This window comes from Heterodontus francisci, chromosome 35 (genome assembly GCF_036365525.1).
Source record: "Heterodontus francisci isolate sHetFra1 chromosome 35, sHetFra1.hap1, whole genome shotgun sequence".
NCBI classification, from domain to species: Eukaryota; Metazoa; Chordata; class Chondrichthyes; order Heterodontiformes; family Heterodontidae; genus Heterodontus; species Heterodontus francisci.
The window spans coordinates 37057207-37084137 of record NC_090405.1 but is presented as its reverse complement, the minus strand read 5'-3'; the positions used below and the strand labels follow the sequence as shown (position 1 = coordinate 37084137).

Here is a 26931-nt window from a genome sequence, read left to right as displayed (position 1 = left end):
AGGGGGTCAGGAGAAGCCTAGGGACAGACAGAACATCAGTTATGAGGAGATGTGGAGAAGGCAGCACAACAACTGAGAAGATACAGCCAAGTAACCCAACAGAGAAGTTTTGTGATTCATTATCAGATTAAAAATCTCAACAAGGAAAACTCAGATAATTTTAGAGAATTTACACCATTCTGCTATGGTACATCACATTTATCATTTTGTTTTTTTCCCCCAGCACGAGTTTAATTGCGCAAGAATTCCCAGCAGACTATACGAGCTATAGAGAACTGAATCCAATCTCAAGACTGAATTCGGCAGTCTGACAAATGGAACTTTGTAACCAGATGCACCCGACTCAACTAGTAACCTAGAATTCTGGAGTAGGGGAGGGGGGAATTAAACTCTGAAGAGTTTGCATTTCATTATATGGACTGCCTCTTTACTGCACCATTTATGCATCAGTGTTAGCAAAATTCAAGGATGGAAATTGTGTAACGTCTCAGCAACTGGAGGAAAGGAACACAGATTATTCTTTGAAATTTTAAATGACTTTCAACAAAGCACTAATATAGGAGGGTTTTTATTGCAATAGTCTTCAGAAGGTATCTGTTCGGATGGATTGCACTGTGGAACGATTAACCATGATTTCTGCACAGATGGATGTTCTTAATCTACAATGAATCATGAAGGAAAGTGAAAACTAGAAATGAGATTCACCATTCCCCCACCCCGACATAAAGGCCATTCCCGCCCACCATGCCACCCCTCCTGGGTCTTCTCACAACTAGTTGTAGAATAGTATGTACAGAAATTTGGTCAGCTTTGATTCACAACAAATGACTTATTTCTCATTAGAAGTGGCACAGAATGCAAGGTCTAAGCAGGTTAATGTTGATTATAGTGATTACTCTGGTCATTACCTCGTTTCTAAATGATAGTCCATGACATCCCATGCATCCCAGTACAACGGAACATCATCAAACATCACAAACTGGTTGCCACAGCAGTCCTCAGGGATAGTTTCCCTGAAAATACAATGCAGATGATACAATGATCTTATTAACTTGGACTCTGGTGATGAGCAAGACAAGCTCACAGTCTTGGAACTAGATTACGACAGGGAGATGTGTGCAAACAAATACTGTTGCTGTCTTTAATACTTTACTAGTTCAAACACAAAAGCAAAGAACGAGGATTGAACAAATATTGGCAATGTGAATTTCAATGATAAGGAAGGAAATACATTTTATAAACTCCACTATCAACTCTATTGCCCTTGCAAACTACTCTTAATGCGGAGACATACAGAAATGTGATAGACTGTGACCTCTTTACAACCTTTGAGTGCTTCTTTCTTGGACCTGAGCCAGAGATAGTCATTTACTTTGCGACTTAATTGCTAGAAAGCCTGTATTACTTTTTAATTCCCAGCACTCAGATCATCAGTTAAATTCCATACTGTATGGCCATCTTCAGAGTTGTAAAAGTGGACTTGTTGGGAATGATTGGCACAAAAAGGACAAGCCCCTCTGACACATGACTCAGAAGCAGAGCTTTTTTGTCTCTGGTAGAGACTTTTTCCTTCTCTCGGTCACTCAGAGGTGACGAGGCTGGATACAGTATAGAATGACAGTTTATTGAACATTTCCATAAAAGTCACAGGCTGTTCTTTTTTTACTGTATTTAACTCTAAATATTTATTTAGGATTTTTCCCATTAGATTGGTGATTTAGTAAATATTTTTGCATTATAGCAACCTATTTATTAACTGTGTTTTACAAATAAGAACAAAGAAAATTACAGCACAAGAACAGGCCCTTCGGCCCTCCAAGCCTGCGCCGATCCAGATCCTCTATCTAAACATGTCGCCTATTTTCTAAGGGTCTGTATCTCTTTGCTTCCTGCCCATTCATGTATCTGTCTCGATACATCTTAAAAGACGCTATCGTGCCCGCGTCTACCACCTCCGCTGGCAACGCGTTCCAGGCACTCACCACCCTCTGCGTAAAGAACTTTCCACGCATATCCCCCCTAAACTTTTCCCCTCTCACTTTGAACTCGTGACCCCTAGTAATTGAATCCTCCACTCTGGGGAAAAAGCTTCTTGCTATCCACCCTGTCTATACCTCTCATGATTTTGTACACAAATGAATACTATATGAATGAAACCGGATCGAAGACAGCGAACAAATGTCGACCACCTGCAAGATCTCTGCAGAAATGAACAGTGCTAAATTCACCAAATGACAGATAAATAATCACTGCCTATGAGAACTTCAGTTTCCTGAAGCTCAACAGGGTGCTTCTGATTTAATATTTAGATTCCAGAGTGAATTTTAGATACTTTTTACAGAGTGACAGCAATTGTCCACAAACACTATAGAATGTAGGGTACATATCTGTACATCACTGTGACTTAGAAGGGCTGCCACTATGTATAAACTAACAAAATGTTCAAAACTACCAAGAAAGGCCTATTTCTTGCCATTTCTACTGGCCTCTATATTGTGCCTATTAATTTGGCATCGCTTTGATCTGTTCATTCATACTCCTGAGGCGTTAACTGCATGCTTCATTTTGGGATGAACCTCCAATCTTGTGTTTACTTTTGTACTTTCACTTCAATATAGAAGCACTTTAAAATATCACTTTGGAACTATACTTTCAGGTTACTTTGCTTATTAATGAAGAAAAATGAACAATGGGCTGCATTTTATCAATATATAAAATCGGAAGCCATGTGCATAGTCTCCTGAACTGTTTGCAAGCCATGCTTAACACACGAGCTCAATAAGTATTAACGCAAAGAGAACATAGGTTCGAGGAAAATGTCTGGCTGTGCAAACATTTATTTTACTACTTAATTGAGATTTAAGATTTCAAAGAAGTTCCTAGAACAAATCATTAAAAATAGCACCATCAAGGCTTAATTCAAGATCAAGACAACATTAAACTTTATGCTTACTATAAAATGAAGCTCTTCTTCACTGTGTAGTGATACTCTGCCTGGTTTAGATTATAATCAAGATGCAGATGTCATATAGTTGCATTCGATTTAGGCAATCTGCTGAGTAATTGAATACTTTGCTGATTCTGAGTCCTCCAACGCCATATTGGAACCCACCAGCACCATCCTGAACAGTGTCAGTGATGATCAAAGTAGCATTGTCAATAAATTCGCAATCGCCATTGGTTTTCATGGCAGGGCGTGCACTGGTATTACAACTGTCCTGGCAAGGATCTATGAGCAAAAATGTCCTGAAAAACTTTGTCCTGGGTTAAGTAATGGTTATAACCCACTCGTGCCATAATTTTGTGGAATTTTGCATCTTCACGATAGATGGACTAGTAATAGTGTAAGTTTTCAGGAAATTCCAGGTCAATGCAAAAGCTGAAGATGGAGCAATCCAGTCAGTCCTATTGGCTAAGAAGCCAACTCATTTCAACACCTCATTGAGAGGCAGACTCAATATTCATCAATTTCTCGGTTACACACTTTTTCCTTTCTAACTCTCATGCTGTTTATAGAGTGCATGAGCTGGGGGGTAAGGTCTCACCCAGCTGCACACATCAGCTGTTATTGCCTCTCTGGTGACTTTAGGCCTTACCTTGGATTATTGCTTAAAGCAGACCTTTATCCAGCAGATCTATGATTGCCAATAACTTACTTTGCTATTACTCAGTGAGAGAAAGGAAAATACTGGAATTACACAGCAAGCTCATGAGTCTCAAAGAAAAAAAAAAACAGGTTAACAGTTTGGGCTTACAGCCTTGGTCAGAACTGCAGTGCAGAAATGTTAACCCATCCTTTTATGTGCTGACAGACATGCTGTACACTTTCAGCATTTTCTGTACTAATAGCATCTTCACAAGTACCTTTAGGTGCTTGGCATCTCCGATATGTGCAGCATATGCATCTGCATATGTAAAGGACACACAACATATTTACATACTTAGCCCATTATAAGAAACAGTTTTCCTGTACCTTTGATAAAGTAAATGAGAAAGTGATGTCATACGTCCCAGCGAATCAAACATGACTCTGAGAATTCCATTCTCCATAACTACAGAGCCATCTCCCTGCAACATGAACAGATACTTCATGAGAATTTAAACACAAACATACGCACAGGAAGTAAGGATAAGGGCAAAGGAAGCACGAAAGCATGAGAGGTAAGCGCACAATGAATAAATAGGATTAAGAGGGAGAAGTGCAGAGAGTAAGGAACAGAAGAGGGCAAAAGGAGTAAGGAAGTTTGAAAGTGCACAGGGAGTAGCAGCACAAGAAGACAGTGCAGAGAATTGAAAGAGAGAGACAGCAACAGTAAAAGACACAGAGAATAAAAGAAGTAACAAATCAAGAAAAGAAAGACAGATTTGCAAGGGGGTGGAAGGTTATCGGGGGTAGGTGGAAATGTGGAGTAATCAGTTCAGCCATGAACGTATTGAATGGAACAGGCTCGAAGGGCCAAGTGGCCTACTCCTGCTCCTAGTTCGTAAGTTCATATTTATATAGTGCCTTTCATGACCTCAGGATGTCCCAACGCACTTTACACCCAATGAAATACTTTTGAAGTGTAGTCACTGTTGGAATGCAGAAAACGCAGCAGCCAATTTGTGCACAGCAAGCTCCCACAAACAGCAATTTGATAATGACCAGATATTGAACGAGGGTTAAATATTGGCAGAACACTAGGGACAACTCCTCTGTTCTTCAAAATAGTGCCTAAGGATCTTTTACATCCACCTGAGAGAACAGACGAGACCTCGTTCTAACGCTTAGCTGTCAGCCTCCTCCGAAAGCAATTGCATTTCAGAGGCAGAAAGAAAACACGAGGAGATGAAATCCCGAGCCAGTAGCTTGTCCAAAACTCAATCATCTGTGGTATTCTGCCTTACTTGCAGCAGAACCTTCCAGGTGCAGACTGACCTTAGCAGTCACCTACATACCCACTGGAACCCTACCAAACACCCCAGATGATGGACGTGGTCATCTTGTCTCCAAGGACAAGCAACAGTTGTCAGCCTAGGTTTTATTGCTCAAGTCTCTGGAGTGGGACTTGAATCCACAATCTTCTGAAATCAGTGGCGTGAATACTACCCACTGAGCCATGGTGGATGGATGAAGGCACAGGGAGTAAAAGCATAATACAGTGCATAGAGTAAAGGGAGGAAGAAAGTGAGAGAGAGGGCGCAAATATTTACTGACAGAATGAATATAGAGCATCTTTGCACTTTATGCTACAGTTACCTGAGAAGTGACCATGACTGGATGAGGTGGGACCAGGGGGTTGGTCACTGTAGCGAACCCCACACTGGGAACTTTTACTAGGGCTGCAAATGACACAGAATGCAAAACTTAGTAACTGTAGTATCACAAAGACTTTCTTTAGCTCCCTTCATTGACTTAGGCTTTAATATTTTGGAACACAGGATCCGTTGTAATAAGCTGGTTAAACACAGAGATGTGAACAGATACCAGCTATTCTCACTGATCGATAATACCTTCCCTTTCACCATCATTCTGTCCCTGCCTAGATCAACAGTCAATTTAGAGCTTGTGCATATCGACAACTTCAGCTGAATCTGTACTAAAGAATCACTATCTGTGACTGAGTGTCCTAAACAGACAATATTGGTGAGATAATGGCAGTAACTGAAAAAGCCAAAATTAAATGCTCATGGTCATTGATAATAGCAGTATGTCACTATTTGGACATACACCAATATCAAGGAGGAGAGACCAATTCAGAAGCTAGGTATGAGGGGCAGTGTTCACTGGATTAACAGTGAGGGACAGGGGCAAAAGCAATCGGTTAGGGGCTAAAGTGACAACAAAATCTTGAGAAAATGAAGTGCATTCTCAAGCAATCGACTGCCTTTCTGATATGTTAAAAGCAAAATACTGCAGAAGCTGGAAATCTGAAATAAAAAGAAAGTGCCGGAAATATCAGGGACTGACTATCCGATACTTCTAATTCCACAATTTCACAAAGAAAAACAAAATATGCTGAAAAACACTCAGGTCAGGCAGCAGCTATGGAGTGAGAAACAGAGTTAACGTTTCAGGTTGATGACCTTTCATCAGAACTGCAATGAATTCCACTTCTCTTTTAGAACCCAGCTGAGTCCGAATCCGCTAGGAGAGCTAGGATTCAGATATGCAAATCAGTTGAGGACAGATCTTTTGAGCTGGTTTGGAGTGAGGGGGGAGAAAATTAGGGTCGTCAGAAGCAAGACACAAGATGACTGATTCAGCTGCATTAAGAATTGAGAAGACAGAGTAGCTCGGTTAAGAACAAGAGAGAGCATTGAATAAACTGAGGCATGGCAATGGACAAGTCAAGTACTACACACTGTGTGGCAACTAGAATCACCAGACCCTGGACATAGATATTACAAGCAACTTTCTAGGATTAGATCCCATGGCTAACCACAACATGCCAGTTTCAAATGGAGTTACTGAAACCACTCTAGGTGTACTTGCCTTGTCCCCATAATTCACATCACTGGAAAGGCTGAGAAGGGAAGACGACCTAAAACTGCTCTTCATAAGGTTAGAAAACTATTTTTATATCTCACGTGAAATATAATATCTATATTTTAGAAGACTGAGATAGGGTCAAAGAAAACAATGTGCTGTTTGCTTTAATTAGGAATGGGAGATTAAGGACTTCTGATGATTTCAGTGGCACAAAACTGCCTCAGCACCCTGGGCTGGAGAGGGAAAAATAAACCAGCACTCATCGACTCTCAATCGCTATTCAATAACTTTTCCTGCTGGAAAACGTGCGCAAGCGTGTCAAGCTGTGCTACGATGCTCCCCACAGTCAAATAGCTGGTTAACACTCACTGTCTCTGATCACCACTTTGGCAAGGTCCCAAAGGGCAGCCAATGGCTGTTGAACTCTACCCATACAGAAACCAGCACTTTCAGGAGAGGAGAAGCAGAGCGCATCAAATGCAGTCAGGGCTGTTTTAAATGTGTTACCACAATCTCACCAGAAAACAGAAGCATTATAGTAGTGCGACATGTTGGCGCCTCAATACATAGACCTTCACCTGCGATTCCCCATCCAGAATATTCTTAATCTTGCTCACTCAGTCAGGGAAAGAAACAGGGCACATGCCCGGCTTCCCCAGCACGGAGCTACGATAAGAACATCACTCTCAGTGGTGACTCAAGAGCAGCATTAACAGAGGCAAGGGAGCAGCTGGGGAACAATGAAACCTAACAAGTAGAACCTACAATAAAGAAAATAAAGTACATTTAAAAATAGAAAAACAAAAATCATATTTATGTGTGATATTGCAAAACAGTTTCTTCCTGACTGCAAATATTTTTGCAAATTAAACGTTGCTTTGAATAAATTTCCATCACAATAAAGTTCTCCACAGGTGCCATTAATATCCTGCTGACGTAGGATATGTGCTCCGTAGGGCAAGTCTGCTTCTGCCAGTTTCCCTCTAGAATACAGGGTTCCAGTCCCAGATAGGGAACAGCTGAGTTTTGCTTTACACTCTAGAGGTCAGTTATGTTTGTTCAGCTGAGGCAGAGAGTCCATCTAAAGGCTCTCTCGTTGGGAGATTTCAAGTCACCAAGTTTAATTCTGCCTACCTAGGACTTCGTCTCCCTCCAGTCGAGGCATTGAGATAACTTCTGTCCGTTCCCATGACAGGGTGTTTAATACATTGATGTTCTTCCCAGTCTCCTGCACAGATCCTCCCAAGAGACACTGTATGGCCTCTTTCAGAAGGTCATTCCCACTGCTCTGGATTTCTGCAGACAATGAACGAAAGTAATTTAGAAAAATAAAATGGTAGATCACTTGACGCAAGGACAGGCTTCAATCACTGAATGTGAGTCAAGCTCCACAAACCAAAAGGAACATCTATTTTTCTACTGGGGAAGGGGGTGGGGCACAGGGGAGGAGAAAATCACTCTCACATACAAGGTATCTTCAACTTTTGATATTTCCAGTCAGGGGATATTCTCCCTCGTCTCTGCTGATTCATGGTCTCTCTCTGTCTGCATACTCACTTCTTCTTAGCAAAAGCCATCAAGAAGGGAACTTCAAATTCAGGGAGAGCTTTGAAATATTTCAGCCTAATTTTAAGTAATTAAGTAGTGATCAAACAATCACAGTAAGACGTCAACAAATAGCAGTTAAAACTCCCCCAATATCTCCTCCATTGGCTTCATGTCAAATTTTGTCTGATTATGCCATGAAGCACCTTGGGATATTAACATTAAAGCTGCTGTGTAAATGCAAGTTCTTATTGTTGTATGCAATTCAAAATATGCACTGACGACAGCCATGTCCATCTCTCCAACTTCTCTCTCAGCACCCCCCCACATTTTTGTGTTGACAGATGTCTTGTCAGATATCCATAATCTGAAATTTGCTCCAGTTAAACATTGGAAAGACCAAAGTCATCGTCTTTAGCCTCTGCCACAAACTCCATGCCCTCAATCCTAATTCCATCCTCGACTTGGCCACTGTCCCAGGTTGAACCAGACGGTTCTCTTTTTTTTTTAAATTATCCATCATGGGATGTTGGCATGGCTGGCAAGACCAGCGTTTATTGTCCATCCCTTCACCTTATTGAATCGCTGCAGTCCATGTGGTGTAGAGACTCCCATGGTGCTGTTAGGTAGGGTGTTCCAGGATTCGATGAAGGAACAGCGATATACTTCCAAGTCAGGATAGTGAGAGACTTGGAGGTAGTGGTGCTTCCACACACTTGCTGCTCTTGTGAGTGGTATAGGCCGCAGATTTGGAAGGTGCTGTCAAAGCAACTTGGAATCTTATTTACGATCATTTCTTCAGCCATCTAAGGCCTTAAAAAAGGTATAAAATTAAACTTCTCCCCTTTTAAAAATAAAAGCACACTGACTCTAACTCCAAGCCTTGTTAGATACAAGTGACCGACTGAGTAGGAGAGAGATTCATATGTGAAAGCTGCATTTTAAAGAAGTGCATTCATTTTCATTCAAATGCTTTCATTCATTCTTCACATGCAAGCAGTAAGCACATCACAATAACACCATTGGATAGATCCCTGACAATCGACAGCTTTAGGTCAACTTGGACTATTGAAGTTTTTACCCTTCTGAGCAGAAATGTAAAAATAGTAATGCGATGAGTAAGAATGCAGACTGCTGCTGGTAGCTGCCAGAGAGCAAGCAGGCATCTGTTCATGATACAACTCTAAGGGAGTGCAGGATGCTCTAACCAGGAGTATAGCTGCAGGTGGACCCTGTAACATTTTTTAATTTCAGCAAAGGGGCATACACTCACTTTTCAGCCACTGAAAATAGTTGTATACACTTTTACAGTCACTTTTTTTTTTAGCAAAACTTCCTATTTGTATATGGAGGTTAAATAGGAAAATTTTTGTACTTGTTAGAAGAAAGCTGAATCAAATAGTTTTAAATGGAACAGATTCTCTGTGATAAAATCTCACAATATCACTGATACAGTTTGAAACATCAGTGAACTACAAATGAGAGATTAAATTAAGGGCAGATAGGAAAGGCAGTGCCAGATCATCACTTTCAATTCAACACAGAAGTTACTAACAATAAACCCTATAAATAAAGCCCTTCTCAAAATACATCTGGTCAAATTACCCATATTGTATGAGTGCTATTGTCTGTACAACCTAGGAAATTACAGCAATTTGAAAGTGATAAAATTGCATTTTTATATGTATATTCACATAACTGCATAATTATCATCCAGTGTATTAAAAAACTATAATTATCTACAAAAACATTATGTAAGCAAGAAATAAGATATTTTACTCTAATTGCCTAAGTAAACATAATTGCACACTTAGGTGATTCGACAATTTGTGATGACGACAGATGCTTTACCTTCATAATACTTTGCTGCATCTTCCACTACAGACTGAATACACGTGCCAGGCAGCACATCATGGAACTGATTGAGCAGCAGTAGTCTGTGAAATGTGATAATTACATACAATTACATAGAATTGGCTCAAGTTGGTGTTAATGCTAGACAGGAGCCTTGTCCCACCCCTCTTCATCTCACCCTATCAGCATAAACTTTCGAAAAGCAAAATACTGGGGATGCTGGAAATCTGAAATAAAAACAAAGTGCTGGAAATACTTGAGCATAAACTTTCTATTCCTTTCTTCTCATGTGTTTATCTAGATTCCCCTTAAATGCATTTACGTTATGTGCCTCAACTGCTCCTTGTGGTAGCGACTTCCACATTCTAACCACTCTCTTTGTAAAGAAGTTTCTCAATTCCCTACTGGATTTATTAGTGACTATCTTATACTAATGGCCCTCAGTTTTGGTCTCTACCACAAGTGGAAACATCTTCTCTAGGTCTACCATATCAAATCCTTTACTTATCTCAAAAACTTCTATCAGGTCACCTCTCAGCCTTCTCTTTTCTAGAGAAAAAAGTGCCCCAGCCTGTTCAATCTTTCCTGATAGGTATAACCTCTCAGTTCTGGTATCATACTTGTAAAGGCTTCAACATTGTCGCCTCCAGTCAGCTTCTAATACAGCTTTCATATACAGCAACCAGCTCAGAGCAGCACTGCTAAAACTTCCAGGTCCCACCATTTGCAGAGCTTTTTGTAAATCGCTCCCAACTCACAGGAAAATTAAACACGCATGAATCTCAAGAATCAATTGGAACTTCAGTCATATCGGTGATGTGTGCTGCAACTTTAACTACACAACAGCAAGTTCTGGCACACTCTGAATGGCTACTCATGATGTTACTCATTAGAAAACCTTCTCCAATTTCATCCGCCCATGCAACATACTTGGGGAGGGCAGCTGAATTACTCCCACGCCCAGTAATTATTCTACATGGAAACGAGAGCTTGGAGGTCTCCTCCATCTGATTTTCTCCAACATTCCCTGTGCAATAGAAATTGCCTTCCATTCCACCAACACAGTATGCCACTCATGAAAGGTCCATTCTACCAGAGTGACAGGCCTGTGATTTGGCCCATGATCTTCTACAAGATGATGTTCCAGTCATCGGAGGGAGTATCAAGTGGAGGCTAAGCACCAACACAGATGGGGAGAAAGAGGGAACGAATCTCCCTTCCACAGCGCTCCTCATTTGGTTACATAGCATGCACGGCAGAGGCTGGAAGAGCTCAGCTCCCGAGCTTCTTAGAATTCTACATGGTGTGGGGAAACCTAAAAGGAGAGCGAAATTAACAACTCAAACTAAATCTCACAAAACAGACATTACCTCCACAGATGCTGCAGTTGGGAACTTGGATATTGGAAGCTGTTTTTCTGGACAGAAGCCAGGCTGCTCACTACTTCAATACTGCGAAGGATGCACTCACATTTACGATTGCCTTTCTTAATCTATAGAGAAATACAAAAAAAAATGCCTTAAATTTGTGAGGAAGAGTCCATGACAGTGCAAGCTGTTGGAAGGAGCAGGTTTAATAAACCATATGGTCTATTTTGGTCTGTTCTTTCTACCATTCATAAACATAGCACAGATGCCTTTAAGAGGCAGCTAGCTAAGTACATAAGGGAGAAAGGATTTGAAGGATATGCAGATCGGGACAGATGAAGTAGAGTGGGAGAAGGCTCGTGTGGAACATAAACCGACACAGTCCATATGGGGCCTATTTCTGTGCTGTATATTCTATGTAATTCTGCCCATGATTGTATTTTTTCAGAATTGAGACACGTTGTCCCTTTACTCAGTTATAGATCACGTGATCCCTCAAGTTCTTGGCTCCTGAATTAGTGAAAAAGCCTCATCAAAAGAACTTAAGAAGCAGGAGTAGGCCATTCGGCCCTTCGCCTGCTCCACCATTCAATACTCTCATCCTGCCTTCTCAAGCTCAAACTCTCCCTTAAATAAGCCCACAGCTACCCTCTGTTGATCTCTTGGTGTGCTCTGAAGGGCTCACTGCAGTGCTAGACACTGCCTCTTTTGAGCAGCAATTCCCTAGACAGCCCAAGGTCATACCATTTCACCACAGATAAATCTTGGTATGATTGATATTAAAACATGACAATAAATATATAAAAGCAATTCTGCTAGCTATATTCAATAAAATTATGAAAAACTTGAACAGTTCATACCAAAATGTTTCATAAAGTAGATCCTCAAATTTGAATACCACTAGTGGCGCAATTAGTAAAATACGCCAAGAATGCAGTGATTTTGGTGAGGTAGCACAGCCCTGAACATAAAATCACCCATGAATTTGTGCAATCAAGCAGTGTTACTGATTGTAATCAATTATTGACTGGAATATGGCCAACGGGGCCTCAAGGTGACTGAATTTAAACTAATTACTTGCTCAAGTAATTGCTGCAGCTGAAGAAACAGGTCTGGTCACAGGCCTCGTTTACCAAGGGAAAATTTATTGACTGCACTTTAAATTTAGCTTAATTTGGTCCAAGTAATTTAAAATAATTGTAGCATCAGTAGAGAAAGATTCAAGTGAGGTTTCAATTGATTGGTCACTGCAGCTCATTAACAATGGATTAATGTGACCACAGGTGCTGAAAGTGTAAACGATTGCAGAAACTAAAATGTAACTCATGTGTAAAACACTGCAATCTTTATCTGGGCAGAAATCGTGGAAACTCCGTGCCATCTAGTTCACCTAACAATGCTACCCTTAAATCACAATTAAAATTTCAACTTACACTGGCATATCTCCGGCAGTATTGTTCAGGGTGAAACAGAGGCCACAGGAGGGATTGGGGTTGCTTGGTTGTGGAAACAGGTGACAGGTGCATATCGGCACTGAGAGAACTTGGAAAGAAGTTTATAAGAGCTCTTGCCACAGCTAGTGAAACAAGATTATTTTATTTGTTTCATGGGATGAGAGCATCGCTGACAAGGCCAGCATTGGTTGCCCAACCCTAATTAGTTACGGACGGAGTTCCAGGATTTTGATCCAGTGACAGTGAAGGAATGGCAATATAGTTCCAAGTCAGGCTGGTGTGTGGCTTGGAGGGGAACTTGCAAATGGTAATATTCCCACATGTCTGCTGCCCTTATCCTTGTAGGTGGAAGAGGTCGCGTGTTTGGAAGGTGCTGTCGAAGGAGGCATGGTGAGTCGCTGCAGTGCATCTTGTAGATGGGATACACTGCTCCACTGTGCATCAGTGTGTAGGGAGTGAATGTTTAGGGTGATAGATGGGACGCCGATCAAGCAGGCTGCTTTATCCTGAATGTCTAGGTCTTGCTGCATATGGACATGGATTGCTTCAGTATCTGAGGATTTGCGAATGGTACTGAGCATCATACAATCATCAGTAAACATCTCCACTTCTGACTTTATGATGGAGGGAAGGTCATTGATGAAGCAGCTGAAGATGGTTGGGCCTAGGATACTATCCCCTGAGGAACTCCTGCAGCAATGTCCTGGGGCTGAGATGATTAGCCTCCAGTGCTATTTGATTAGTGCATAGGAAATAAATAGTTTTCCTTACCCACTGCAAAAGGATGAATATGTGCCACAGTTACAAAAAGTAAATCTCTACATTTAAATTGGGGAGCTTTACTACTTCAATCAAGCCCTTCTATTGCCTCTGTGTTGTTGGACTGCTTGTTCAACATTCCAACATTCAGTCTTGGATGAGTCATAATTTCCTTTATCATCCATCCATTTACGATGTGGGCTTTCACAGTTAATTTTATTAGCATAAAACTTAAAGACTAAAACAATTTATATCTTTTCCTTCTTTACCAAATATCTCTACAACAGTACATCATTACCAAAAGGTTCTCCTTAAATATACATGTTCAAATCAGAACTTATGTTGAGAAACTCCCTTCAAACGTGACTAATGTTATAGTCCTTCCAGAGTTTACTGTGGCTTATATGAAACGTTACATGAAATGTTGCTGATTAATTGTATCAAAAACAAACAACAGAAATGCAGTTGGTATTCAAATGTATTAGAAAATATTAAGAACTACTTTAAGCTTTTAAAAGGGAAGTGAATATAGATTTTAAAACGATATGGGTAAAAGGCAGGGTAATTAATCTAAATAGATAACTTTAGCTTCCTTCCTGCTGTAAAGTTCCATACTTTTTTTTGAGTCATTCCCACCATAGTCCTTCCACAATTACTATTTTATCTGTATTCATCCCTCTTAATAGATTTGCTAAATGCAATTCCAGGAGATCAGCCAGTATTGCGGTATATGCTACTTCAGTGTTATATAATTTTTAAAAAACTTTAACTGCTTCTAATAATGGTTTCCATGAAGACTTCGTCTGCAGTAATCTCCCACCAAGATGAAGGTTTCTAAGCTGCAAATTCCAGCATTCTGTGTGAACGGCCAGTCTTTCCACTAATAATGATGAAAATTCTCTGCAATTTGTGGTACAAATGCACTTTGGGAGCTTCAGGGATAATTTTAACACCCAGGGACGGCAGGAGAGAGGTTGGGGTGGAAGTGGCCGGGGGGGGGGGGGAAGAAATTCTCAAACAGGAAACCCAACCCAACTAACGGCGAATGCACCTATTTAAGGTTTAATTGGGTTGAGTTGGGAGGAGAGAACTACTGCATCGAGCAGGTAAGTGCTTTTCCAGCATTGCCTGCAGGCCAAGAGGAGCAGGCGTGCTTTCCACCAGCCCTTCAAGCTTGTCTGCTATGATCTGCCTCCCTCCCATTGATTTCCAGACCCCCTTACTTAGATTCCTCTCTCCCCAGTGAACTCTTCCATCCCTCCTTATCCCCCCGCCCCACATCCCAGCAATCTTTTCCATCCCCATTCCCTGCATTCCCTCCTCTCCAGACCCTGGTTGTGGCCTTGTGCAGCAGATTTTCCCAATTGACTGCCAGCCAGCCTCTCAATCTGGCAGGCTGCCACACGAGAAACTGAGTCAAAAATTGTAAATCTGGTTCTTCCGTTAAATTCAGCAGCACATCAACATTTCCTGTATTTCCAGGTTTACTGGCCACTGACGGTCTCCCCTGCTCTCCTCTGCCAATATAGGGGCTGTAGTTTCAACCCGAGTGGGGAAAAAAAGAGCAATAGCACTGGGTATTCATATGGACTCCAGACTAAGGTTTCTCAGAGATGAAGGCCTCCAGTAGAAAACAGCGTTGCATAGTCTAATAATTTTCTTGTAAATTTTCTATTTTTTCACTTTTTTAAAATCATAGAATCATTGAACGCTAACAGGCCATTTATCCCACTGTGCCTGTGCTGGCTCTCTGCAAGAGCAACTCACCTACTCCCACTCCCTCGCCTTTTCCCTGCAGCCCTGCAAATTCTTTTTGCTTCAGATAATTATCCAATTTTCTTTTGAAAGCCACGATTGAGTCTGCCTCCACCACGCTCTCAGCCAGTGCATTTCAGATCCTAACCATGCGCCATTGCTTTTTTTTAACCAATCACTTTAAATCAGTGTCCGCTGGTTCTTGACCCTTCCGCCAACGGGAACAGTTTCTCTCTATCTACTCTACCCACTCTACCCAGACCCCTCATGAATTTGAACACCTCTATCAAATCTCCTTTCTGCAACATGGATAACAGCCCTAGCTTCTCCAATTTATCCACATAACTGAAGCTCCTCATCCCTGGAACCATTCTAGTGAATCTTTTCTGCATCCTCTCTAATGACTTCAGATCCTTCCTAAAGTGCGATGCCCAGAATTGGACACAATACTCCAGTTGAAGCCAAACTAGGATTTTATATAGTTGCACCATAATTTCCTTGCTTTTGTACTCTGTGCCCTATTTATAAAGCCCGGGATCCCATTTACTTTATTAATCGCTAAATGGTATAAAATTTATTTCGACTAGTGTGCATCATTTGTGGGAAAGCTAAGATGGCAGCCATAAGGATTTTCAAAAATACCTTTCTTATTGACTTTATTAGTTAACATTCTTTTCTTTTCATAGCTGTTGTTGACTCCCCTTTGGTTTGGAATAATGTTTTCTTAGACTTCACAATTAGCAGCGTGCAATCCTGCTTGCTAAACGTTCATTTCTACAGTTGTGACATTGCAGTTTTATAAACAAGAAATTTAAGTCAACTGGATGCAAGAATGACACATATTCTGTCTGTCCGTCAAGTGCAATGCCCAATTGTAACACAGGAAATAGAACAAACAAGACATGGGTTAGACACTGTTTTGAGCTATACGCTCACAGATCTCCTGCAGTGTTGCCCATTGAGTCAGAGATTTTATAAGGACATGAGTATTGTGCCAAAATAGTGTTAGCAAGGACACAGACCTAACAGCATTGTGAACGGCCCTGGATCCAGTGATGACCTGAAGTTGGGCAATACTGGGGCAGGGTCTCAGGGTCTAACTGTATTTTATGGGGGGTGTGGGCCCTGGGAATACCGGAGAGAGAGGTTCTAGGAACTCTAGAAGAGGGATTCCGAGATTTGGGCATTTTAAAGATAGATCTCAGGGTGTGGCAACATTAGTGGGGGTATAGGATCACAGAACATTCTAAGAATGCGATCTAGAGGCTTCTGAACGCCAAGATTTGGGAGTGATGGGGGTAAGGGATTGGGATCCAGCGAGGTGGGGTTTTTTGTATTGGATGGTCGGGGTGAGGGGCTAGCAGAGTCTGTCAGCATTGAGGTTGCTGTGATTTATTTATTTATTTTATTTAGAGATACAGCACTGAAACAGGCCCTTCAGCCCACCGAGTCTGTGCCAACCAACAACCACCCATTTATACTAATCCTACATTAATCCCATATGCTCTACCACATCCCCACCATTCTCCTACCACCTACCTACACTAGGGGCAATTTCTAATGGCCAATTTACCTATCAACCTGCAAGTCTTTGGCTGTGGGAGGAAACCGGAGCACCCGGCGGAAACCCACGCAGTCACAGGGAGAACTTGCAAACTCCGCACAGGCAGTACCCAGAATTGAACCCGGGTCGCTGGAGCGGTGAGGCTGATCTGACAGTATTGGAGGGAGCAGGGTGTAACTTTGCCTTGTGGAGGAGGGGAGCCTAGGGAGTCACTGGCCCATATCAAATCATCAGGCCTCAACCCTATGCTGATGCAGTCAGCTTCCAATGGCACAGCCACAGCCACTTTTCAACCCCAGATGTCCCACAACCAGTTGACCCATCGTCATCTGGTTCCCTTCTTCATTTTCTCGCCTTCAACAAGCATTTTCTCTGCTTCTTAATGGATGCATAATCACAGGATGGAGGTGTAGTTTTCAAGTGTGCACCCCTGACACACACCAGAAGCAAAGAGGAAAATTTAGCACATGACTGAGTTTACCAACTTAATGCGGTTCTTAATAAACATAAATTTCCAGAAATATAAATTACCTAAGAAAACAATCAAAAACTAATTTATGTTCTCAATTATTTAAATACATGTAAAAAATCATTGTCTCAAAATAGAGAGAGATTTTTAACTGAATCTTCTGCAGCAAATGAACAGCAATCCACACCCTATAACCAATCTGATGTCTTTCCTAACAATTAAAGAAGCTACAAATAAAGGTGCTTCTGTTCAGTGTTGTTTGTGTGAAGGCATTATTGTTATTATATTGTATAAATACCATTCCCTTGCCTCAATTCTCTGATTTCCATTTCCTTTCAGAATCTTCTGGGAAACAATGCATTAAAAAAACTCAAATCCTCACAGGATGAGGGGACATATCCCTTCTACCTTTCTATTCCTGTCGAAGTGTAGATCTTATGCAGGTATGTGATTGAAAGCTCTCTCTCCACTACCATGCGTAAAAATAACCAGGTGAAGCCCAGATTTTTGAGAGAAGCTGAGGTGTTAAAAGTAAAAACTTTAAATGAAGGCATTAAAAGAGACAGAAGCAAATGCATTGGGTAAATTGTATCAAAGATGTCATTTCTTCATTTCAATTTGGTTTAAAATCTAATTTTGGACGTTATAAATTTCAGCAACTAAGAAAAATGGTGAAAATTTTGTGAAAAAGCACTTTGAATGATTCATTGGTTCATCAACAAAGTTTTGGGCAACCGTTTATGTAGGGAAACTCAACTATAATTGATTACCCAGAATAAATGTTAACATAATACACTCAAAAAATCATGGTAACAGGAAGTAAAATGTGTGCATAGCATGAGCATGCATAACACACAAGCTTTTTATTGATGCAGGTGTGTGTATACTGTATCTGCTACAGGATTACAGAGATTACATCATATATTTATTTTAACAAGTCAATAAATCAGCGCCAATATGACCTGTGGTTTCAACACTGGGAAATTGAAAATTGATTATGAATGAGGTCAGAAAAGGGAAGAGCCATCTAATTAAAAACTAAAAATGATAAAGATTCCCACCTTTGCTTGGGAAGTGTAGGAGCCATTGTGTAGTTCCAGGAAGAGTTCACCAACCCAGGTACACAGCATTGTGGTGTCAGCTTCCAGCATTGAGAAGAAGATCTCTGGAGTGGATTGTTTCACCCTGAGACAGACAGTATCTATTAGTTGCTAGCATGATAGGATCAATCTTTCATATAAAAACTTACATGTCTTCAAACATCACACCTTGTTACAGATGCAATTTAAAAAAAAAATAAAGATAAAGGAGGCAAACATTTCATCGTGAATTCTTCTGACTTAGTGCCCTAGACTAGCAATTTACTGCTCTTGAATTGGCCTCAGCTACAAGCAGCTGGATTTTCATGGGGATCACATGATTGGTTAATTTTAAATGGGAGAAGTCTGGTTGGCAGTTACAAAGTATTTAGAGAATAGAAAGAGGCCACTTAGCCCAACATGTCCATGCCGGTGTTTATGCTCCATGCAAGCCTCCTCACATCCGTCTTCATCTAACCCCTATCAACATATCCTTCTGTTCCTTTCTCTCTAAGGTTGTAATCTCTGGATTACTCCCGGTGCCACGTGCTAGTGAGTTTAGAAATAGGAGGATAGAGCAGATGAATGCGTGGCTGAGGAGATGATGCAGGACGGAGGGCTTTAGTTTCCTGGATCACTGGGTCTGCTCCTGGCAAAGGTGGGACCTGTACAAATTGGCGGGTGGTACAGTAGGGGTAATATAGAACAGAAAGTGAGTCTGCCTCGAAGGCAGAGCAAATATAGATCTGGTAAGGCACAAGGGAAAAATACACGGTTGGATTGCATCTATTTCAATGCAAGGAGTCTTACTAGTAAGGCAGATGAATTGAAGGTGTTGATTAGCACATGGGATTATGATATTATTGCTGTCAGAGACATGGTTGAGGGAGGGACAAGACTGGTAGCTCAATATTCCAGGGTATAGAATCTTCAGGCGCGACAGGGGAGGAGATAAAAGAGGAGGTGGCATTGCACTGTTGATCGAGGAGTCAATTACTGCAGTAAGAAGGGATGACATCTTAGAAGGTTCCTCAAATTAGGCCATTTGGGTAGAACTTAAAAACAAAAAGGAGGCAATCATTTGGCTGGGTGTCCACGACATGCCTCCAAACAGTCAGGAAGAGATAGAGGAGCAGATATGTAGGCAAATCTCTGAGAGGTGTGAAAATAATAGGGTAATAATAGTAGGGGATTTCAACTTCCCCAATATTAACTGGGCTAGTCTTAGTACAAAAGGCTTAAAAGGGGCGGAATTCTTAATATGCATACAGGAGAGCTTTTTGAGCCAGTATGTGGAAAGTCCTACAGGGAAGGGGCAGTACTGGACCTAATCCTAGGGAATGAAGCCGGTCAAGTGGTAGAAGTGTCAGTGGGGGAACATTTCGGGGATAGTGACCATAACTCTAAGATTTAAGGTAGTTATGGAAAAGGACAAAGATGGACCAGAAATAAAGGTACTGAATTGGGGGAAGGCCGATTTCAATTTGATAAAACAGAATCTGGCCAAAGTGGACTGGGAGCAGCTACTTGTAGGAAAGTCTACATCACGAAGGGCCTGTTTCTATGCTGTTTGACTCTATGACAGCAGTGGGAGTCATTCAAAGAGGAAATAGTGAGAGTCCAGAGCCAACATGTACCCGTTAAGGTGAAGGGTAGGACTAACAGGCCCAGGGAACCCTGGATGTCAAGGGATATAGAGCATTGGATCAGGAAAAAAAGGAGGCTTACGGCAGATCCCAAGTGCTGAAAACAGCAGAGGTACTAGAGGAGTATAGAAAGTGTAGGGTGGCACTTAAAAAAGTAATTAGGAGAGCGCAGAGGGGGCAAGATAAAAGAAAATCCCAAGGCGTTTTATAAGTATATTAAGGGTAAGAGGATAACTAGGGAAAGAGTAGGGCCCATTAAGGACCAATGTGGCAATCTTTGTGTGGAGCCGGAGGACATAGTGATGTTTTAAATGATTACTTTTCATCGGTGTTCACTATGGAGAAGGACGATGTAGGTGTAGAGATCAGGGAGGGGGATTGTGATATACGTGAACATATTAGCATTGAAAGGGAGGAAATATTAGCTGTTTTAGCATAGATAAGGTGGTTAGGAAGGCATATGGGATACTTACCTTTATTAGTCGAGGCATAGAATATAACAGCAGGGAGATTATGATGGAGCTATATAAAACGCTAGTGAGGCAACAGCTGGGGTACTGTGTACAGTTCTGGTCACCACACTATAGGAAGGATGTGATTGCCCTGGAGAGGGTGCAGAGGAGATTCACCAGGATGTTGCCTGGGCTGGAGCATTTCAGCTATGAAGAGTGACGGAAAAGGCTAGGATTGTTTCCCTTGGAGCAGAGAAGGCTGAGGGGGGACATGATTGAGGTGTACAAGATTATGAGGGGCACTGATACATTGATAGGTTAGATAGGAAGAAGGTGGTGAGGTGAGAGTGACTGCCCTGGACATCAAGGCAGCATTTGACCGAGTATGGCATCAAGGAGCCCTAGCAAAACTGAGGTCAATGGGAATTAGGGGGAAAACCCTCTGCTGGCTGGAGTCATACCTAGCGCAAAGGAAGATGTTTGTGGTTGTTGCAGGTCAATCATCTGAGCTCCAGGATATCACTGCTGCAGGAGTTCCTCAGGGTAGTGTCCTAGGCCCAACCATCATCAGCTGCTTCATCAATGACCTTCCTTCAATCATAAAGTCAGATGTGGGGATGTTCGCTGATGATTGCATAATATTCAGCACCATTCGCAACTCCTCAGATACTGAAGCAGTCCGTGTAGAAATGCAGCAAGACCTGGACAATATCCAGGCTTGGGCTGATAAGTGGCAAGTAACACTCGTGCCACACAAGTGCCAGGCAATGACCATCTCCAACAAGAGAGAATCTAACCATCTCCCCTTGACATTCAACAGCATTACCATCGCTGAATACCCTACTATCAACATCCTAGGGGCTACCATTGACCAGAAACTGAACTGGAGTAGCCATATAAATACTGTGGCTACAAGAGCAGGTCAGAGGCTAGGAATCCTAAGGCGAGTAACTCACCTCCTGACTCCCCAAAGCCTGTCCACCATCTACAAGTCACAAGTCAGGATTTTGATGGAATACTCTCCACTTGCCTGGATGGGTGCAACTCCAACAACACTCAAGAAGCTCGATACCATCCAGAACAAAGCAGCCCGCTTGATTGGCACCCCATCTACAAACATTCACTCCCTCCACCACCGATGCACAGTGGCAGCAGTGTGTACCATCTACAAGATGCACTGCAGCAATGCACCAAGGCTCCTTAGACAGCACCTTCTAAACCTGCAACCTCTACCAGCTAGAAGGATAAGGGCAGCAAACGCAAGGGAACACCACAACCTGCAAGTTCCCCTCCAAGTCATACACCAACCTGACTTGGAACTATATCGCCGTTCCTTCACCGTCGCTGGAATTCAAAATCCTGGAACTCCCTTCCTAACAGCACTGTGGGTATACCTACCCCAAATGGACTGAAGCTGTTCAAGGCGGCAGCTCACCACCACCTTCTCAAGGACAATTAGGGATGGGCAATAAATGCTGGCCTGGCCAGCGACACCCACATCCCATGAATGAATTTTAAAAAAACTTTCTTCCCTTAGCAGAGGGGTCAAGAAACAGGGGGCATAGATTTAGGGTAAGGGGCAGGAGGTTTAGGGGAGATTTGAGGAAACAATTTTTCACTCGGAGGGTGGTTGGAATGTGGAACGCACCGCCTGAAGAGGTGGTGGAGGCAGGAACCCTCACAACAGTTAAGAAGCATTGAGATGACCACTTGAAACGCCATAATATACAGGGCTACAGGCCAAGTGCAGGAATATGGGATTCGAATAGTTGGGTGCTGTATGGCCGGCACAGACACGATGGGCCGAAGGGCCTGTTTCTGTGCTGTATAACTCTATGACTTTCCCAAATGCTTATCATTTCCCCTTAAATGCATCTATGTTATTTGCCTCAACTACTCTTTGTGGTCATGAGTGGATTGTGACCACTCTGAGTTTCTCCTGAATACCCTATTGTATTCATTAGTGATCTTATATTTATGGCCTCTAGTTCTGGTTACATTAAGGGCCATTAAAAAGTCACCTTCAGTCTTCTCTTTTTCTAGAGAAAAGGCATCCAATTCTGACTTTCAATGCACAGTTGCAGGCAGTATTTTAAAAATTATTTTAGATACACAATACATATTTTGCAAACTATCTGACATAATGACAGGAATATTAAGAGGCACATGAGTAATGAGTCCCTTCAGGCCAGACCAAAATGGGAAGTTAGTTAAATTGTACAAGACTTAAACAGTGTTTGTTCTCTGACCTGGGAAGACCATCTGTGTCCTGCACTCGCTGTAGTCGATCCAACATGTCTTGTGTGGGTCCACCTCCCCCATCACCAAACCCAAATAGAAATGCACTGTCATTTACACGACCTTTGTCCTTGTTATTTTTAACTGTATTCAGCAGCTGTAACAGAGGGGGAAAACCAAGCTTCTTGAAACTGGTTAAGTCCTGCAGGACAAGACTTAGGATAAAATCAATACTGGTTTTTGCAACTCAGAAATACAGCAGCTTTATGACACAAAAACAACTTGCATTTATGTCGTGGTTGTAACGTTGAACAACGTCCCACGGCACTTCACAGGGACAAAATTCGACACTGAGCCAAAGATGGCGACACTAGGACATGTCGCTAAATACTTGGTCAAAGAGGTAGGTTTCAAGAGCGTCTTAAAGGAGAAGAGAGAGGTAGAGGGGTTTAGGAAGGAAATTCCAGAGCTTAGGACCTCGGTGGCCAAAGGTGCGGACGCTAATGGTGAAGTGGACGAAGTGTGGGGGCAGTGTACAAAAGGCCAGAGTTGGAAGAACACAGACTAAGGGTTGTAAGGCAAGGCACTGAAACTCCAATGGAATGACTGGAAAAGCAGAAGGATAAAAAATTCCTGCTTCATGTACCTCCTTCTTCCTGCTGCAGAGTTCATGATCTTAGCTGTGTGGTCATAAGGAAACAAAATGCTTTACCCATAGAGAAATAGCCAAAATCACATGTGTGACTGGCGGAATTAGAGAGATCTGGATGCATCGTCCACCCTCTAAAGTGGTGCAGAATATTGGAGAAGAGAAAATAAAACGCAATTTAAAAAGGAATTACAAAACAAAAAATACTGGCTAATGAGTTCAAGGTCGCACCAAACATTTCCGTGACGACAAATTAAATGTGACGCGGATGACGAGAATGGATTGTACGCAGCAAACATTTTAATCAACACAACACAAATGATTAAGGTTTTCTTTTGAAAAATTAAGTCTAGAGATTGAAAACATTTTAATGATGAATATGTTTCACTAAATCTCATGATTCAAAATAAATATGAACTGATTTTTAAAACTAAAATAATTCAAGACATGTCCATTACTGAAATATTTTCAATTAGAAAGAATATCAAAGCTCCTGCTGCTGTCAAGTTGTGGCAATGTAATTTGTTTGGAAATTGTTATTTGCTAGACAGCACCATTCTGAGAGGTGGGTTAAGCTTAGGTTTTGTACGATCTCACACTCCACTTGTAAAAGGAAAAGACAATGGCCTTGAACTGGCTTCAATAAATCCCTCAACGTGAGTCATGAATTAAGTGTCCACACAAAACAACTACGCTGAATTTGAAAACATTCAAATTTAGTTCTTCCTTTGGAAAGTGAAAGCTCAATACTTCAAACACTGGGACACAGCAAACAAGGCACATGAGGTTGACAGCATTGTAGCAGGGTTCTTCAACTAACCCTGAGCTAATTAATACAGCCGTTGACAATTTTTTAAAGCATCCCTGTATATCAATGCGCCCAGAGACTTAGAAGCTTCAACATCTGGACTGTCCTTTTAACCTTTTATGGGAAAAATAAGGCAATTGGTTTCCTCTTGCTGGTTAATGGGCTTATGTCAGATATATTCCTTCAGGCTTATAGATTTACAAAACAGTCTATTCTGGTTTTTCTCCCAGTTTTCCTCTAAGTGTTACAAAGGACCTGTCTTGCCAGCAGATAATTAAACATCAAGACAAACGATTACAGCTCAGTGGGACAGCAGAATGTTGCAATCCAGTTGCAGGGGACTGGATTTTCCTATATGAAAATAGAGAAAAAACAAAAATAGCCCAATCATGCAGGTGCACTCTAAAATACCTGCACACAAAACTGCAGAAATAAAGCACTGGCCGAATATACAACCTGCCTCCATAGTCATAATGGCACAGAAGGCAGCTATTGAATATCCATGCCAGCTCTTTGTAGAGCAATCCAGTCAGTCCCATTCCCTGCTCTATTCCCATAGTCCTGCAAGTTTATTTCTTTCAGGTGTCCATCCAATCTCCTTTTAAAATCATCGACCATCTCCGCTTCCACCACCCTCGCAGGCAACAAGTTCCAAATCATTATCATTCTCAATGTAAAAAGGTTCTTCCTCACATCTGCGCCCCCTCCCCCCGTTTCTCTTGCCCAAAACCTTAAATCTGTGTTCCCTATTCCTTGTACTCTGAGCCAATGAGAACAGTTTTTCTTTATCTAAACCTGTCAGTCTTGCACACCTCAATCTCCTTTGCTCCAAGGACAACAACTCCAGCTTCTCCAACCTAACCTTGCAGCTAAAATCCATCAGTCCTAGAACCATTCTGGTAAAACTTCTCTGCACTCTCTCAAGGAACCTGACATCCTTCCTAAGGGGACTAGATCTGGATGCAATACTCATGTTGTGGCCTAAACAGAGCTTTATAAAGGTTCAGCATAACGTCCCTGCTTTTGTACTTGTTATGACCGTGGCGGGAGCAATGCACTGTCAATTCAGTCCCATCACGCCACAGGTCACAGCATATTATTTAAAGTTTTCCACCCAACCGGAAAACAGCCAAATTAAACCCTCTAGTAAACACTAGAATAAAACAGACCAAACCAGGTATCTTTAGACAACAACAAATTAACTATTTATTAAAAACTAAATATTAAACACTATTAAGATAAACCTATGTCTAAAGACCTTATAACTTATTTTAATCTAACTTCCCCATTCAGACACATACACTCAAAAATATCAGTAGATAACCAGTTTTAAAAAGTGGTATTTTTTAAAATTAGCTGCTTAAGAATAAATAAACAATTAAGTCTTTGCGGGTTATGTTCCTGATGGATGAGGTATTCTAATGTGGAAATAGTCAAAGGCCACTCGAAGTCTTCACGTGGATTTGATGCAGTAGTCGATTCTTAATAGGCATTCAACTCTTCGGCTGCAGTAGACATTAACAGTTCCTTCAGCAATACAAACGGTTTCTTGAAAAAAGACGGCTTTTCTTCTTTAGGCAATTAACTCGGCCTGTAGCTTTCTGTCGAATTTTTGCTGAGAGGAAGTAGATAGCTTTCTTCTCTTCAGTACGCTTCGCTGGTGAGTCTGGTTTCAGCTGGTTTTTTTACCAGTTTTACACACAGTTAAGTGGAAACATTACACCATGTGACCTCTCTCTCCTGCTGTCGCCTAGGTAACAAAAATGCAGCTGCTGGCACACTGTGCCTTAAAGTTCCAGAACTTTCTCTCCCTTAAAGGTGCACTGTTTTTAAACAGTCTTAAAGGCACACTGTTTTAATACAAGGAGAAAAATACTACAAGTCCGTGACATACTCAATACCTATACTTATGAAGCCCAAGATCCCATATGCCTTGCTAACTACTCTCTCAATATGTCCTGTCACCTTCAAAGATCTATGCACATGAACCCCCAGGTCCCTCTGTCCCTGCACACTGTTTAAAATTGTGCTATTAAATCTATATTGCCTCTCCCTAGCTCTTCTGCTGAAATGCATCACCTCACACTTCTCTGCATTAAATTTCATTTACCAATTGTCTGCCCATTCTGCTAGCCTATCAATGGGCTGTTGCAGTCGATTGGTATCATCCTCACTGTTTGCCACATCTCCAAGTTTGGTATCAGTACATTCTGAAATTTTACTCTGTATTCCAATATCCAAGTCATTTTTATATTTTACATATATATAAGCAGTAGTCCTAGCATTGACCCTTGTCTACCATCCTCCAGTCTGAAAAACAACCAGTTACCATGACTCGCTGTTTTCAGTCCTTAAGCCAAGTTTTTCATTCAAGCTGTCACTGACCCTCCTATTCCATGAGCCTTAATTTTGTTAACCAGACTTTTATGTGGTACTTTGTCAAACACTTTTTAAAAATCCATATAGACAACATCCACAGCATTCCCTTCATCAACCTTTTATTACTATATCAAAAATTAAATTAGATTAGTCAAGCATAAGCTGCCTTTTACAAATTGTGCTGGCTATCTTTAATTAACTCAAACCTCTCCAAGTGGCTATTAAATTAACTCAAACCTCTCCAAGTGCCTATTAATTTTTTCCCTGATTGCTTCTAAAACTTTACCTACCAATGATGCTAAATTGACCAGCCTGTATCTACGGAAGATTGGAGGATAATGGCAAGCCCTTCTGCTATCTCCATCCCCACTTCCTTGAGCAACCTGGGATGCAAGCCATCCGGACCAGGCGACTTATCCACTCTATGCATAGCCAGCCTTC

General features: G+C 41.5%; 1 protein-coding gene across 2 annotated transcripts in view; it reads right to left on the bottom strand.

Annotated features, from left to right (window-relative positions):
* Positions 1-26931, bottom strand: part of man2c1 (mannosidase, alpha, class 2C, member 1) — an 83489-nt gene that overhangs the window by 25284 nt on the left and 31274 nt on the right. For both annotated transcript variants that reach the window (XM_068015354.1, XM_068015355.1), the window contains exons 10-17: positions 22666-22811; positions 18301-18424; positions 11242-11363; positions 9869-9954; positions 7607-7768; positions 5240-5322; positions 3974-4068; positions 909-1013 (exon numbers count right to left, since the gene is read on the bottom strand). In XM_068015354.1, coding sequence (XP_067871455.1) covers positions 909-1013; positions 3974-4068; positions 5240-5322; positions 7607-7768; positions 9869-9954; positions 11242-11363; positions 18301-18424; positions 22666-22811 — 923 coding nt within the window. The remainder of the gene's footprint in view (positions 1-908; positions 1014-3973; positions 4069-5239; positions 5323-7606; positions 7769-9868; positions 9955-11241; positions 11364-18300; positions 18425-22665; positions 22812-26931) is intronic.